Source organism: Akebia trifoliata, chromosome 1 (genome assembly GCF_017979445.1).
Source record: "Akebia trifoliata isolate Shusen 1 chromosome 1, ASM1797944v1, whole genome shotgun sequence".
NCBI classification, from domain to species: Eukaryota; Viridiplantae; Streptophyta; class Magnoliopsida; order Ranunculales; family Lardizabalaceae; genus Akebia; species Akebia trifoliata.
The window spans coordinates 36,268,188-36,285,625 of NC_141375.1; the positions used below are offsets into that span (position 1 = coordinate 36,268,188).

The following is a 17,438-nucleotide window of genomic DNA, read 5'->3' on the forward strand; positions in this document are numbered from 1 at the left end:
CGCCACCGTCGCCGTCGTGGCCGCCACCGTTGTCGTCACATCCTCCCCCCTCCCTCTTCCTCGTCATCTTCTTCTTCCTCTCCCCCTCCTATTATCTTCTTCCTCCTTCTCCTCTTCTTCTTTTTTCTCATATTTTTCATGATTTTATCCATGTGAAATCAAACAATGGAATTTGATTTTCCAACCCTACCTATTTTCCACAACTAATTTTCCATGGATTTCAAATTCCATGGAAAGTGACTTTCTATGCAATCAAACATACCCTTAATAGATTGCCACATTGAAAAAAGAAATAACAATTCAGTTCTTCATGATTCTTGGCCTGGATCAGTTTTTTGTTTTTTTTTTTTTTAATCAACAATTTTTTTTGTTGTGTTGAAGGAGACACTCCAAGGTCTGGAGGATTCCCATCAAACATTAAAATGTTTCTTGGAAAATATTAGTCTCAAAGGTTTGAGTTACTCCATCAAAGGAAAAATGAGAGGATTTCATAAGGAATCCCAAAGAAGTATGCTGATCTCTAGGAACATTTACTGATGGTCAGGAGAACTTGTATTTTCCTCCTATATCTCAGCCTTTTGTATGACTGAAGGCATCAAAGAAAACGTATGGAAAGTCAATGAAAAAAAATTTCTAGTGAAATTTTTTGCCTTTAGGAGCAAAAATAACCATTTAAAAAAAAAAACAATTAATAAAGTTTCACAGGAAAAAAAAGAGAAGGGAATAAAAACAATTCCCTTATTACTAGAAGTCCACATTTGTTTGTTGTTAACAAAAAAAAAAAAACTGTGTTGCTAATCCATCATGTTTTATGCCGAGTCACCTCAAAATCTAATAAACTTGAGTTGACTTGGCTCAGTTTTGAGTCGACTCCATGAGTTAAACTATGGTAATATATAATAACTTATAATCCAACTATAAGAATCACACACACCATCAAGGAGATCAATTACTTGTAAACTTCTTAAGGAAATACTTTCAGGTTCACGAAACTTCAGACTTTTTTTGTGTGTGTGTGTGTGTGTGAGAGAGAGAGAGAGAGATGGGTAGAAGAAGACCTTGTTGCTCTAAGGAGGGCTTGAATAGAGGAGCATGGATTGCTTCTGAGGACAAAATTCTCACAGATTACATTAAAATCCATGGTGAAGGAGGGTGGAGAAACCTTCCTGGTAAAGCAGGTGAGATGGTGAAGAGTACAATTTTTTTTTTTTTTGTTGTAATTGTGAGGTTAAAATTGAACATATATAGGTTGATTAAATTATGTTTATGAAGTTATATTTTCATGGGTCATGCAGGTCTTAAGAGATGCGGGAAGAGTTGCAGACTACGTTGGTTGAATTATCTAAAACCAGGCATCAAGAGGGGGAACATATCCCATGATGAAGAGGAACTCATCATCAGGCTTCATAGACTATTAGGGAACAGGTCTTCTTCTTTCTTTGAAATATTTTTCAAGAAATTAATTTTTTTTTTCAATAAAATAATTGCGCATTTAAGGTCTCGAACTCTCTATATATGATTGCGCATGCATTTCAAGGGACAACTATTTTTCTTGAGAAAATGGTCGATTTTTCCTACCTGGAAGGAAAATGATTGCCTCACCCTCAAACTCAACTCTCTTTTTGACACTTTCCTAGGTGCAATCAAGTACAATAGATAAAAAAATTTGAAGAAAAATCATTTTTGTTGGAAATTTTTTTGTTTGTGTTTGTAGGTGGTCTCTGATAGCTGGACGGCTCCCGGGGCGAACAGACAATGAAATCAAGAACTATTGGAATTCCAATTTAGCAAAGAAGGTTCAAGGTCAGTTAACCCCGGCAAAGAAGGTTCAAACTCAGCTAACCTCAACTTCCACTCGAAAGCATTTGACCCAGTTTAAGGAGAAGAAGAAACCCTTTGAGGAACGAACACTGTTGAGAGTCAAACCACCACAAGTGGTTCGAACCAAGGCATTAAGGTGCACCAAGGCTTTTTTTGGTCCACAGCCACACGATGTCGAAGGTCTTGACCCAAACATAAAAATTGGATCGCTTACTGTCGGAGATTTTCTGAGCAATAATGGAGTAGAATCGACATCTTACGATGGAATGACATTGATCACTCCAAAGGAAAATCCCAGTGATTTCATGAAGGATTTCAATATGGATCTATCTAATCTTCTAGATTCCAATTTCTTCCAACTGTGCCAATTCAACAGCAACAACAACAACAACAACAACAATAATAATGACTCGTTGCGATCTTGTGATCAGGCACCTTTCTTATTCACTGAAGAAATGCTGGATGATTGGAGGGAAAGCGATTGTGCACAACACGATATATCGTCAGATCTTCAATCATTGGCTTTGTTTCTCGACACGGAAGAGGATTGGCTAAGTTTGAAGAATGATTAGAAAAACTAACGTAATTTCTTTCCATATATTCTCACTTTTCTAATATGTAAGACTTGCCATGTCTGTTCTTGTATAATATGCCTTAGAAGAGAACCTAAGACTGATCTTTCTCCTTCAGCTCTTGTCATAAAATAACAAATGGTTATATAATTCATGCATTAATTTAAATCAATTCTCTTCACTTCAAACATTCTTAAAAAAAAAGGTTCTAAGCTATCCATAAGGTACAGCATCTTGATTTAATCTCAAGGCCACCACCACCCCAGTACCACAATGTAGGAGAGGTCATGCAAAGAAGTGGGGCCCTATCATCCCCGGATGTAGTGAAAAGGTCTTATTTACAACCAATTTGTGAACTTTTGAATCCATAGATCTAATGATATATTACATAACATAAAAATATATATTTGGGAAATATTAAATCAAGAAAACACAACAATTAACCCTATGTTCATGGATGAAAGATGAGAGTGATAGATAACTATTGAGAATAATTAAAATCCTAACTCCAGGTTTCCCAATTGAAAACCCTAACTTATATTATTACAGCCCAGATTAAATATTCGATGAACAGTATATCCACAAGGACCTTAATCGACAATACCTAACCGAACATCATGTATATATGACGATATAATTATAAGCACTGCCAAACCACATAAATCTTTTTGTGTTTTGTGCTCATTTTTTTCCTTTTAATTAATTTTTACTGGTTTTTATATGATTTCATGCACACAGCGGTCACACTCGAGATTCATGAAATTGTAGTTTTGTGTTAATTGATCACATAGGACGACCCACCTACTTGTATTGTATGTGCATCAATGGTATTGGCTTATTAGTAGATCAATTGCATGTAGTCTTAAAAGTCTACTTGACATACACCTGATATTCTCTTTTTCTCTAACACAAAGGTCATAATCTTTATTATATATATATGCTCAAAGCCTCATCAGAAAGCAACTTTTTGATGACTTTGGAGGAGAGGACAAGAAATATACATCAGATGTTTTTGGTATATGGGCTCCATAGCATTGAAAAAAAACCAAACTAAATTCTGTCTGACATTTATTTTGGTTACTTTTGTTAATAAGATCGATAGCAGAGAATACAATATAAATAGATGTTGTGAGGAAATATTGTAGCTGCCCATGTCTTCAATTCAGCCATTTTTAGCTAAAGATTAGATAAAAACATCAACCTTGCAGATTTCTAGATCTAGGGGTTGATGTCGACCACAAGGAGGGGACCATACCATGGGTTTGTTAGAATTTATCATGCTTTATAGGATTTTAATTAAAATTTGAATTACAGTAAATATCTCTACCAAAAAAGAATAGCATTGGGTTGACTTGAAACTCCGTCGTGTTATTTGGTATAAAAGAATTTTGTTGAAAACAAATTAAGATATGTTTATTTTCTTATTGTATTATTATTTGACTCGTCCAAGTAGACTCGAGAGTTTTCAAATTGACTTGACTTGATGAACATCCATTCGAGATGAGTTTTCAAGTTTTAAAACTACGGAAAAAAAGGTGTTTGTGTAATAGTACACATGCTCTACATAGATTATCCATATAAGTTTGAATAGTTTAACTATTGTCATTCGATTTTGTCCCATGTGTGGCCATTGTTCCAAACATTTAGCACCTTTGATTTGTGGCCTGACACTAAAAATTAAATTGTTTATGAATGAAAGGCTCTAGTATGCCTCCCTCGATATACAATAAAATGTGCTACGATCCTTACGAGAGCTGTAATATCTTTTACAGAGTTAGTAAATTGCCCTCTTGTCAATTGTTGAAATGGGCACTATCAAACCACCAAATAAATATTGTTGTGTTATGTTTGTTTTTTATTTTATTTTTGCTACATATATATATATTTCTAGTTTGAAATGGAGTTTCATACTCAAAAAACACCTAATATTCGTGTGAATCCTACCAAACGTATCAAAATAATCTTGACCCATATGTGAAGATTTTGCAAAATGGGGATACCCCCTCTATATATAAAAATCCAAGCTCTACTCTTCGCTAAATTTGTTGTATCTAAGGGCAAAACCAAAAAGAAAACAAAACTAAAAGTCCAATAGTAAATTAGTAATCCTTAATGTGGAGAAGTGTGATATATATCCAATTGGCCCAAGTCTTTAATTTCGTTTCTTCTTTTGGTTTGGTGGTTTGTTTGGCCACCTTATTAAGGACTATACATATGTGATGACATTGAGATCATTTATACTCGATTATCAATTCCAAAATTGCATGTGGCGTGTAAGTCTGCCACAGGTTTGGATGGATATCCCATGGTCATGACTGCTTTATCCAATTATATCACGGCAAATATGACAATCTGTCAAAGGCCATGTATGCATCTTCCTTATGAATGATACGAACGAGTACGACATTAATTATTGAACATTGCACACAAAGTCATGGTTAGAGGGCGTTCCGTTCGGATTATATATGATACTTGATGTTACTTTAGTTTAGATTAACTCTCATATTTTTGTACAAACTGACGTTTGTTTCTGTATCAATATGAAAGGAAAATGGTCACCAAAAAAATAATTAAGATTGTGTTGGGTTATGTTTTCTATTCTTGTATATGGAGAGTTGTCGTATATTTAACCCAAATTTTTTGATGATCTTTTAACAACCTGCATGACCCGTTTAATTGGTAATGTGTGGAGTTTCCCTACTATTACCAGGGGTCTGGGGGGAAACTCCCAGGCAAAATATTGAGTTGATTTGATTTGAATTTGGATCAAACCCGTTTAACCTCTTTATACCCTAAGTATATAAAGGGTAAGAGATGAAACCCTAAAGGGTGTGAGAGATATATGAGAGGCAGAGAGAAATTTATAACCCAGTTCTTCTTTGGTTAATATAGTGAAATCGCCGTTTTCGCCTATGAACATAGGTCAATGCTTTGACCGAATTATGTATATCTTGTATCTTGTGAGATTCTTATTGATTTATACTTCGGATCTTAGAGTTCTATCTAAGTTATTGTATTTAAAAATCAGCTTCTAGAAAAAATATAACCAAATGAGATTTAGGATTCTAAAGAATATTTCTATGATCTGACAAGCCACAATAAGAACTGGTAATAGAAACCAAAAAACTCGCTTAATCAATAGAGACTTAGAGCTAGCTTCTTGTAAGATTTGATTGATTATAGTTGTGGCCTGAGATTCTTGGCCAGGGCCCAACTTGAGAAATTTATTCAGGTTCATTTAGTTGGTAGGAGTACATCATCATCTTCTCATACAAGAAATTATATCTGAATTTATCAAACTGAACGCTTGTTGAATAGGTGCCCAAATCCAAAATTGGTTACTATGTCCTAAAGCACCATATCAAATTTGTGTTGCTCTTCGATTTATAACTCTAAAAATGTAATTGCTATAAGAAAGAAATCTATGAAATTGCCACAAATATTAGAGTTTCATCACACAACAATGAACACTTACGATCATAATCCAAGTTGCTGTCACCGGAATGTCTATTAGTTACACGTTGACACTCCAGTCCATGAACGATCATGGAGTGCAATTTTTCTTCTTCTTTGTAGTCATGTTTAACAAGGAGACAAATGGCGATGTCTCTACCAGTTGCAAACTTTGGCTAATCAAGGTAAAGAAGAAGGTGATGATAACGGATTGCAACCTCAAGGAAGAAGAAAACTAATAGGGCAACCTCTTCTTTTCTATCACGATTATGGAGTGCAAGGAAGAATTTTAAGTGATGGAGTGAAATCGGTATCAAGTGATCTACAAACTAGTCGATCCCACTAATGAATCAGGATCGAGAATAGTGTCCCGTTTCTATAGAATAGCAATTGTGTCTACTTGGCAAGTTTTGGTTGGTGTTTTAAAACTTGTAAGACTTCTAAACAAGCCATTTTAATGGGAGTGGATCCTTTGTAGTGACGTTAAACGATTCAAACAACAAAATCTTTCCATTGAAATATAGGAGTTTCAAGGCCACAGATCAAACTTAAAATTGAGTTTTTCTTTATTTTTATTTTTTTCCAAATCTGGTCTAAATAATGATCATGATAGGGCTAAAGTGTTAAATTTTAATTTCCAACATGGATACTTTACTATTAGAAGAGTACTACAGGAAACTTCAAGAATAAAGTACTATAGGGGATCTGCTCCCCATTTTAATATGGTTTCTTGTTATAGGAACGAGACACCATTCTAGATCATGACTCCCCACTACCCTCGTCTTCATTTGTTACCCAACTCTTTGCTACTAGTCCAAACCACGATACAAAGTGAACTAATTCGTGGTATGATTCATACTGGGTTCATAAAATCAAGCAAACCATGAACCCATTGAATTCTAGTTGGGTTCAACGAACCCAACAATTTGGTCTGATGAACCAAATAATTTTTTAATTGGTTCGGTGAACCGAATCAATTTACTATATTATTTTTATTGTTCATATTTAAAAAAATTATTAATTTATTTCTATTTAACTTAGAATTTGTTAACATTATAATTGTGCTTATGACTTGTATAACACAAGCGAACCAATCTAGGAAACGAAAGTGAACCAATAAACTAATTATCTCTACCTACCCCTACGAACCGGTTCAGTCTAGAGTGGCAAACCCACGAACCAGGTAACTTAGGTCCATGTTCGGATTACCCAAAGCCCAAGCCCAACTCAACATTCACGATGACCAGAACAAGGACTGGTTGAGCGGGCCGGGTCGGTTTGGACCTATGCACCCAAATGGATCCCTTCATACATGAACTAGTTTCCCTTGTAGAATGTGGAAACCAAGACATTCATGGCTGCAGAATCTCCTACTTCAGTCCGCAAAGGTTTGTCTCTCGTCCATTAACAAACCCCTCCAAATCTCTTCTCTGTTTGATATCAAGATTAGGTTTAGGGTTTCATATTTTTTTACGTTCGTTATTGGAGGTATCGATCTGTTTCTGGTTGTTCCTGCAGTGGTTGTCCATCTGAGGGCAACTGGAGATGTTCCGATACTCAAGCAAGCCAAGTTCAAGGTATTTATCCTTCCTTGCCAAATTCATATTTATCTGTTTATCATCATGATTCATGATTTAGGTTTACTTTTGCTTCCAGTTTTCTTATACTGTCTGAGAATTGGGGATGTTTGAACTTAATTTTTGGAACCCTAGAATCATTTATTTCTCGATTTGATAGTTGCAAGTTGTAACAATCGAAAACCCCAGATAGATTCCAACAAAGTTTCATTATTCACTTTAATTCTGAAGAAAAATTTTGAACACTAACCTTGATTAGATTAAAAAAACGGTTCATTAATCCGATTGTGGCACTTAGTTGATCAGTTTAAATTGATCTTGAAAATCTTCCAGACTGGATCATTAGAAATTTCATTAATAATGTGCTTTTGCCTGCTAATAACTATTGGATTGGTAGATAGCGGGATCGGACAAGTTTGCCAAAGTAATTGAATTTCTTCGCCGACAAATTCATAGAGACACATTGGTAGTGTTTTTTGTTTTTCCTCTCTTTTGTTTTTCCTGGAAATGTAGCATAGTACCAATCACCTATTCTGAATGTGCAAATCCTAACTAATTTTCCTTCACTCAACAGTTTGTGTATGTTAACAGTGCCTTTTCACCCAACCCTGATGAATTGGTGATTGATTTGTATAACGTAAGTTCTTGTACCACTTTGACCTAATATGAGATCACCGCATTATTTTCTTTATTTGCTTCTCATAAATTTATTTATATATGTTGGTGAGCTTTTGCTTCTCATGCTTGTATGTTTTTGTAATTATTGGGAAAATTGCATTGAAGGATAACTTCTTCAAAGTTATGGTGACCAAGGATAGAGAAAGTGGCATTCTGTTTTGGTCTCAAATCCTACTGTTTATTCCCATTTTGGCGTCCATTTTCTCATTTCTCCTTTCTAAACAAATTTTTGAAAATAAAATATAATTTATGTAAAATGAAACAGATAGCTTTGTTGCCTCGTGTCAGGGGTTATTTTAGCTTAAAAAGTACAATTTAATTTTCTGTTTTTATTTTTAGTTTCCCCTATCCTATGAAGTATGCTAAGCCCCATTGTAGACTAAATAACATAAACCATTGCATCACTTTACCTCATATGTAATGGATAATTCTTTTCCAAAGTTTTTCCTACTTGTCTTGCTAGGCAAGAGAGATTAATGGTTAGCAATTAGTAGGTTAGTAGCTAAAGGCTCGTTTTGAACCCAGGTCATGGTATCAACACGCACAAACGTTTAACCAACTTGGCAAGCTAGGACCTTCTTCTAAAGCTTTTCCTAAATTTCACTCTTTAATCAATTTCTTTCTTTTGTTTGCTGAGTAATTAAACTTAATTCTTTTATCTGCTTATCTTTAATGTTCATTTAAAACAGTATGCTCTTGGGGCTTACACATTGAACTTCACGCTTTAGGTCATTGAAGCACCTTGCCAACGTCTAAAAAAAATTGTCCTTGAAAAATTGAGACTCTTGTCAAATTTGACTTGGGCCTTGTTGTAATCTAAATGTAAATCATGCATGATGGTATTTGCATTTATTTTATCTAGTTTTTATTTTTATTTTTTATATCAGATGATATGTGAAAGAGTTTGTTCTTTGAAATTACAGAATTTTGGGTTTGATGGGAAACTGGTGGTTAATTATGCTTGCTCCATGGCATGGGGATGATAGTCAATATGGTGTCTTGATCTGTACTTCTTCAACTATATATCTGGTAAGTGCTATTGTTTTGGCTTTCATGCCAACAATTCACTCTTGAAGTTACCTTCTGTAGTATTTGATGAACAATTTTTTTTTAAACATTAATAGGTACAAAGCTGTTCAGCACTACAGAAATGATTTTCTTATCATCTCCATTCATCATTGGGCACCCCTTTTGAACATTATGATTCAATGAGACTTATAAAAAATGTAAAGCTTAGTTTCTATTAAAAGTTCACGCTTCAAGCAGTTAGTATGGTCTGATAGGTATAGTGAACAGACTGTGACTCCTCTAATCTAAGAGGCCACCAACATTTGAATGGTTTGGATTCATGCATTGGTATGTCAAGTGTATATTCCATTTTTAGAAATAGAAGATTCTTGTCAGGGAGTTTACCTCTTCTGGTCTTGTTTTATACTCTCTTTTTGTTGAAGTTCCAGAATTGTTAGCATTTAGGAAGGCATCTAGCAACTGATTTTATTGAACAAAAGTAACCTTGCTGTCTCAAATGGTTTGGAATAATTCATATTAACCCATTTATATGGCACTGGTTGGTTTACTTAACTACATACCGATACACCTTTTGGATTGGCTCATGTTCATCTTTCTGAAGTACTGAATTGAGTTGGTAGGACTCAGCGTGGAGAATGACTAACCTTCGAATGTTTTTTATTTCTATAGGTTACATATTACAGGCATGAAAATCGTCGTGTTCATCACACACCCTTTGTCACATCATCATTGCTACCAGATTTTTTTTCCTCTTTGTTTTTCATAGGTTAAGTGTGATGGTGGGTTTTCGATCCCAAGTCTGGTGTTATAACACACAGGTTTAACTACCTTTTCAGCCACTATCTAAGCATTTTGCTTGAATCACCATTATTAATAAGCTTGCAATGCATTTTTATACTAGTACAAATTTGAGTATATTTTCTATGGCAATGTTATTGAACTTTACGAAAGAGCATTACTTTCTCTAATGTGATAAATTAATATGGGTGTAAATAGTATTTGATGGAAGGAAAATGATCTTTCGGCCATCCCTCAGATATTTGGACTAATCTTGATTGGTGACAAACAAACACTTGATGAAGATTCAAGGTGGGACTGATGTTGGCCTATCCACTACAAATCATAGGCTCCTTTAGGAAGAGGAATTGAATGGGCAACAAATGATGATCCAAGCGTGTTACAGAAAATGTATAAAATGATTATATTATATATTTATGTATTTCTGTCATTGGTAAGAAATGAAAATGTCAGGTATTATAAGCAGTTCAAATAATATTTAATGTGTGTATCATTCTAAAGATGTAAAGTCAAATGATCAGACTAGTTTTATGGGCAACCCACGTACCAATTGGAGTTAATGGCTTTAGAAAATCATGAACAAAAATAGAACTACTTCAAAATATAGGTATATGGATTGAAATAGTTGTTCTACCTTAAATAAATTATAAAATTATTCTAAATAATTGAATATGTTCTTCCATGTCTTAAATGTATTTCTTGCATCTAAAGTTGTCACCCAAAAGCCTTTTGTCACTGTAACACCATAAACAGCTGGCACACCCCATGCTCAACCCCATTGATGGGCAAGCCTGAGTTGAGTTACGTAGAAAATGAGTTGAGACTAGGTTAGAATATCTCAACCCGACCTCAATTCTCGTATGTACTAACATATAAATAATTTATAGCAATTACAATTTTTTTTTCTAGACTTTCTGATTCCATGTTATTATTATGGATCTTGGACAATTGGACATTATTAACGTAGGCTTTGATTAAGTGTGGTTTGTCTAAATATTCTGTCAATGAGGTGGTATGTGATTTCATTCATTAATGGTTTTTTTTTTTTTAAGTTGTATTTTTTTTTTTAAGATATAAAATTTATTTATTGATTAAAATGAAATTAAGGATATTCAACGAGCCAACTCATACAACTGGTCCAAAATTACCTAACTCAGGCTTTTCCAAGCTCAATCTCATTTTAGAAGATCAAGCTTGGGTTGAACTCAGCTTAGTGAGCTCAACCCCAATGACCGGGTTGAAGATTCTACCAGTTAGGTTGAGTCAGGGTTCAGCCTCTAACCCACCTAGGCTGCAGCCCTAGGCACACCTCTTAGTGTATCCACACTGAAATTCAGCTGGTTTGTGAGTCATACACATTTGGTCCAAGTACACACAAATTGTAGAGTTATCTGACAACTAAGAAGTTGATTTTAAGGATGGTCTCAACCCCATCTTTAGATTCTTACACAACAGTTTAAATAATAATATTATTCTATGAGTTAAGTACAAGTATATAGTGAGAGTATAAATACTAGTGGAAGATTTGGGGTTTCGAAATTTATGTGCCAAAGACGCGCCCAATGTATTAAATGAGCAAAAGTGATTGGTAATAAATTTTGAAGCACTTTAAGTGTTTTATTTTAGTAATTTTTTTTTTTTTTAAATACACTTGATATCAACCCGTTGGTTCATCAGCATAACTCTTAAATTGCAAAATAACAAATCTCTGTTTGATGATGACTGGTACGTGCACATTCTTCATAAGGCTAATTGTCTCATACTTAAGTTAAAAAACTGTTTTAGAAATTTTATAAAAATATTAAAGTATTATAAGATGTGTCATTTAATGTAATGTGAAGATATTTTTATTATTTGAACATTTTATTAAGACAGATTTGGCCTCAACAGTATTGACTCTTATATAACAATAAATAAATATTTAATGTATTGTGATGTCATTTTTGAAACTTAAAATTTTGATTATTATTATTTTTCTGTAGAAAATATTCTTAGGTTTTCCCCACGAACCATCATTTTCAGCCCTTGATTTATTTAAAAAAGCCACCTAGGATGAAAAAAATAATAATTAACTTTTCTCATTTAGTAGATAAAAACAATGGAGAACTGGAGAACGAATTGGGATCTTCTCAGCAGAACCCAAGGTTCAATGAAAAGTGGGTATGTCGTTAGTTTCAAAAGATAATGGGGGGTTATCTTAAATATTTGCCGACATCCAGAGCGTATGTCTTTATTTGCTAAATAAGGATGACATATCTTTCATGCACACTGAATTCATGCTTGAGGAGCAAGACTTTTGCAAAAGTGGCTTTGACTTGAGTAAATGCTTCCTACAACTTGATCCCCAAGTAAGGACACGTGTCATCACGATTGTCACTTATAAGTACCCCTCCATTCCAGTCTCTTACGCACCAAAAACTCCACTACAAGCTCTCGCCCGTCTTAAAAAAGAAAAAAAAATGGAATATCTTGTGCTCTTTAGTGCTATAGAATCTTTGTTGCTCCTGTGGTGTGCGGTTAGAGTATTTCACACCATTTGGTGGAAACCCAGAAGCATACAGAAGCAATTGAAAGGACAGGGGATAAAAGGTTCTCCTTACAGACTTCTCCATGGGGACTTGAAAGACTATGTAAAGTCGTCGCAGAAAGCTTGGTCCAAACCCATGAATCTTGCGCACAATATTATTCCACGTGTCAATCCATTAGTCCATCAAATGGTGCAAGCCTATGGTATGTGAACACATCATCCTTAAAAGTAATGGAAACTTCTGAACTACATAAGTAGGGAAATGTTCAGCACCCAACCATTTGCCTAATATGTTTTCTCCTACATGGGTTAAAAGTTTTGGAATAAGCTGATTCTACGGTTAAAACATCATCGTCACCAAAAATCAGCTCATTCCAAAACTTCTAACCCATGTTTACAAGTTGAAAAATCATGGACTGTCCATTTTTTGTAAGCCATTTGTGACGGGGTTAGAAGTTTTAGAATGGGCTGATTTTTGGTGAGGATGATCTCCTCACCAAAAATCAGCCTAGTTCAAAACTTCTAACCCAAGTAGGACGAAACTTGTGGGGCAAATTGTTGGGTAAATGGTTGGGTGCTGAACATTTCCCATATAAGTAAGCCTAATCCGTCAAAAGTGCTACCAACGGATCTGGGTCCTGGGACCAATCGTAACCGATAACAATGGGATTGAATCATTTTACGATGGAATACAATTTGATATATAAAGTAGAGATTTTCTCATATTTTATTGGATTGGATCCGTACACTTTCATTTCAACCAAAAAAAATTTGTTTTTAAATTGAGATCTTGTGTGTTTATATTTTCTATTTTTGACACTTTAATTTCAACAAAAAATAAATATATAGTTTAGTACCATGGTTTTTAAACTCGTCCGAGACCGAGACGTATCGCCCGAGTTAACTCGGTATCGCAGCCTAACGATACAAACTCACAATGAGTCATGAGACAACCGCGTATCGTGAGATATGCGAGTCGTCTCGGACGATATTTTCGCAAAACTCGTCCGAGACAAACGAGATATCCGAGACATTATAAATTTTACATTAACTCGCGAGACAAACGAGTTGTATCGGACGAGATTTTCAAAATCTCGTCCGAGTTAACCGAGTCAACCGAGTTTTGCGAAAAAAAAAAAGTTACAAATGAATTTGTAATTTGTTGTGATAAATACTTAAATGTATTTTTGATAATTTGTTTTATTTTTTCTTTAGAAGTTTTTTGATGAAAATTTCATTAGAAATTTATACTAATCTTTAGGAAACATGTGTTTTATTTAATGGGTAGCGTTCAATGACTAACTTTTTGGCAAAACATTTTTCAAAACATGAGTTAGAATTTTTGGAATGGGCTGATTTTTGGTGAGGATGATCTCTACGGTGAGGAGATCATCCTCACAAAAAATCAGCCCATTCCAAAACTTCTAACCCATGTTTACAAGTTGAAAAATCGTGGACCGTTCATTTTTTGTAAATTATTTTTTATGGGGTTAGAAGTTTTGGAATGGGCTGATTTTGGGTGATGATGATCTCCTCACCGTAGAGATCATCCTCACCAAAAATTAGCCCATTCCAAAACTTCTAAGTCATTTTCTGAAAAATGTTTTGCCAAAAAATTAGCCATTGAACGGGACCCTTATTTAATTACCTAGAATTTGATTGATAGGTATATTATGAACTTTTTTTTAATTTTATATTTTTTGTGGGGTTCATTTTTTAATAGGAATCAATTTTGAATTTTTCCTGAATTTTTCAGATTTTTTAAAATTTTTTAAATGGTTAAAAACCATTGTTTCAATGTTGAACGAGACGACTCGACGAGACGAGACGTATCGTCCGAGTCAACTCGGTATCAGAGGTGAACGAGACGAGACCAAATACCGAGTTTAAAAACCATGTTTAGTTCTGATGTGTTGGTGGGATCTTGGGAACACTACACAGGGAAGGTATCTTTCTTTTGGTTTGGGACAGCTCCTAGACTGATTGTGTTTGAACCAGAAGTAATGAAGGAAATACTGTCTAACAAGTTTGGTCACTTTCAAAAGCCACCATTAAATCCTCTTATTGATCTTCTAACATTGGGACTTTCAAGCTTGGAATCAGAAAAGTGGGCCAAACACAGAAGGATAATGACTCCTGCTTTCCATCTTGAGAAATTGCAGGTCTTATTTTCTAATCATTTTACAAAGAAATCATTTTCAAGGGAAAATGAATTTTATGTTAGCTGATTGGAGACCTCATATTTTCTCTCATCTAATATTGATTATGTTTCTGATTAAAGGGGATGACACCTGCATTTTCAACTAGTTGTACTGAGTTGATCGAACGATTGGATGATTTGGTTAGTAGCAATGGATCTTGTGAGGTTGATATATGGCCTGAACTCCAACATTTTAGTGGTGACGTAATCTCAAGGACTGCCTTTGGAAGCAATTTTGAGGAAGGAAAGAGGATCTTTGAACTTCAAAGAGAGCAATCGATACTTGTCATCGAAGCTTCTCAATCGGTATATGTACCGGGTTTCAGGTACATTGACATTAATTATATTTGTTCTACATCAAATTACGGATTATGAGTTACGATAATTAAGGTTTCAATTCAATTTTATTTATAGATTTGTTCCCACAAAGAAGAACAGAAGGAGAATGAATCTTGATAAAGAGATCAAAGCAATGTTAAGAGATATGATCCTTCGAAAAGAGCGAGCAATGAGTATGGGAGAATCAAGTTCTGATGACTTACTAGGCATGCTGTTACAATCTAATAATGCAAACTATAATAAGATGAAAATAGAAGAGGTGATAGAAGAATGTAAGTTGTTCTACTTTGCTGGCCAAGAAACTACCGCGAGTTGGCTAACATGGACAATGGTCGTCTTAGCCATGCATCCAAGCTGGCAAGAGAAAGCAAGAGCAGAGATTATGCGAATCTGTGGGAAGAACACGCCGAAATTCGAAAATTTAAACCAATTCAAGATTGTAAGTACTTCTAATTCAATTTACCCGAGCCCAATTTGATTATGAATTCTAATTCCAAATCCTAATTAGATAATATAGTATTAGATATGATCGATGCTCTGTAATAACACGAAGCTCTAATACAATGTAGATACTGATTCTTGATGAGATTACAAGAACCCAACTAGGGCTTATGTAGAGAACAATTGAAATCTATCTATTAGATTTGAACTCTTAAAGAAAAACTAATCTGACCTAGTTTGGTGTAGCTTCAAGCTATACCTTATTACAATTCATCATATCTAATATTTTATTAAGAACAATCATATGGTATGAATTACAAGCCTAAGAGAATTTCAAGTATAATTCGTTAACTTCGAACCCTTCAAATCTTTAAAGGCACTATTTAGTAGTTATTTGATCTGAGAAAAACAGACCAGCTTACAAACTTCAATTGCAGGTAACCATGATACTGTATGAAGTCATAAGATTATATCCACCTGTGATCCATCAATTTCGATATACTTACAAGAAAATGAAGATTGGAGATTTCTCACTACCAGCTGGGGTCGAACTCATGTTACCAACCCTCCTCATTCATCATAATCCCGAGTTTTGGGGTGATGATGCAGAAGAATTCAAACCAGAGAGATTTTCGGAAGGGATTTCAAAGGCCGCGAAGGAACAATTCGCGTTTTTTCCATTCGGGTGGGGGCCAAGGATCTGCCTTGGCCAAAACTTTGCCATGATAGAAGCTAAAATGGCTCTTGTTATGATTCTGCAACATTTCTCATTTGAAATCTCGCCCTCGTATACACACGCACCTTACACTATCATAACTCTTCAACCCCAACATGGAGCTCAACTTATAATGCATCGAGTTTAGGTTTACGCTGCACATATTCATAGTGCACGATATGTATAAGTATTATGTGAGAATAATGTGATTTTGAATCACAGAAGGTGAATGGTTTTGTTCACCGTTATGGTTTAAAGTATAATATTTTGTTTCGAGACATTGTTCTGTCCGGAGAAAGTCTCATTTTTTTCTCAACTGAGACAACTCTGGACCGATATTTTGCCATGTTCTTGGCCGGAGAGGGTACAAAGGCACTGTAATTTTTCATAATAAAGAGTTTGGATGACTGATTTTGTTCAATATATGGACGTGAGTTGGTCCTTTTGTTCAAATCCCATCAATGTTACGATTTGTTAGACAAGAACTAGGAAGATTAAAGGAAGGCAATTTATATTCCTTTTGAATTCAGGGAGACATGTCTAATATGCCACATTAATACAGGAGGTATTCGAAAAAAAAAAATCCATATTTAAATCTCAGTCAAAGACATCCTAATAGGGCAATGGTTCAAGTCCCGCCCAAATCTGATCCATTTCAATCAATAACTTTGGATTTGGATCAAGGATTTGAATTCTAATAAGAATCCAATTTGATAATCTATTAGATCGGTTATGAGTCAACCATGGCTTACTCTGATAGGTCCCAATTCAATAACCTCTTATTGAAGCGAGGATAAATCACCCATCAATATATGAAGTTCACTTGTAGTTGATGTATTAAATCCAATTTGATCTGATTCAGATTCAATTTGTTTGTTATCTGATTCGATTTGGATACTAACATTAAGATCCAATAAAAGATCCCAATACGGATGGGATCCATTGACAACATTGGATCCTACATCAACACTACTACAACTTCTTTTATAAAATGAGACTAATGATAATCTCTATTTTCAGATGACCCTGATGCGCGCTCCTTGAACTGGAATCTTTTTATTGTGTATCCCAAAGTAAAGGATCTATGGTTCTGTGGTGGGGGGTATCTGAAAAAAGAGTATCTAAATGGATGAAATTTAATAAATGAAACAAAATGGTGTATTCCTAAGGATTTTGAGAAATCCGTTGTGTTTTATCTCATCGCAGTAGAATGTTTGATGTAGATGCAAGCAAATTAAAGCAATATTAAACATTATTTTAATTTTAATTTTCAATGGAGGTTACACTG

General features: G+C 34.7%; 3 protein-coding genes across 8 annotated transcripts; all 3 read left to right on the plus strand.

The window, feature by feature from the left end:
- The first annotated feature begins 940 nt into the window (after positions 1-940).
- Positions 941-2,510, plus strand: LOC147412221 (transcription factor MYB1-like). The gene is made up of 3 exons (XM_086459369.1): positions 941-1,178; positions 1,296-1,425; positions 1,715-2,510. The coding sequence occupies exons 1-3, from the start codon at positions 1,043-1,045 to the stop codon at positions 2,391-2,393; spliced, it is 945 nt and encodes a 314-aa protein (XP_086315495.1). The 5' UTR covers positions 941-1,042; the 3' UTR covers positions 2,394-2,510.
- Positions 2,511-7,147: 4,637 nt separating this feature from the next.
- LOC147412222 (ubiquitin-like protein ATG12) lies at positions 7,148-10,903 on the plus strand. 6 transcript variants are annotated; one of them, XM_086457848.1, is made up of 6 exons: positions 7,164-7,234; positions 7,365-7,423; positions 7,821-7,889; positions 7,998-8,060; positions 9,025-9,130; positions 10,167-10,735. In XM_086457848.1, exons 1-5 carry the CDS (start codon positions 7,201-7,203, stop codon positions 9,082-9,084), a joined length of 285 nt encoding a protein of 94 aa, XP_086313974.1. In that variant the 5' UTR covers positions 7,164-7,200; the 3' UTR covers positions 9,085-9,130; positions 10,167-10,735. The 6 variants fall into 6 exon arrangements, with proteins under 6 accessions (XP_086313992.1, XP_086313987.1, XP_086313979.1 ...); XM_086457842.1 differs by lacking the exon at positions 10,167-10,735 and adding an exon at positions 9,800-10,037; XM_086457834.1 differs by lacking the exon at positions 10,167-10,735 and adding an exon at positions 9,226-9,533.
- Positions 10,904-12,041: 1,138 nt separating this feature from the next.
- Positions 12,042-16,571, plus strand: LOC147412223 (cytochrome P450 CYP72A616-like). Its single transcript, XM_086457825.1, has 5 exons — positions 12,042-12,658; positions 14,397-14,617; positions 14,737-14,981; positions 15,070-15,433; positions 15,873-16,571. The coding sequence occupies exons 1-5, from the start codon at positions 12,190-12,192 to the stop codon at positions 16,296-16,298; spliced, it is 1,725 nt and encodes a 574-aa protein (XP_086313951.1). The 5' UTR covers positions 12,042-12,189; the 3' UTR covers positions 16,299-16,571.
- The last annotated feature ends 867 nt before the right edge of the window (positions 16,572-17,438 follow it).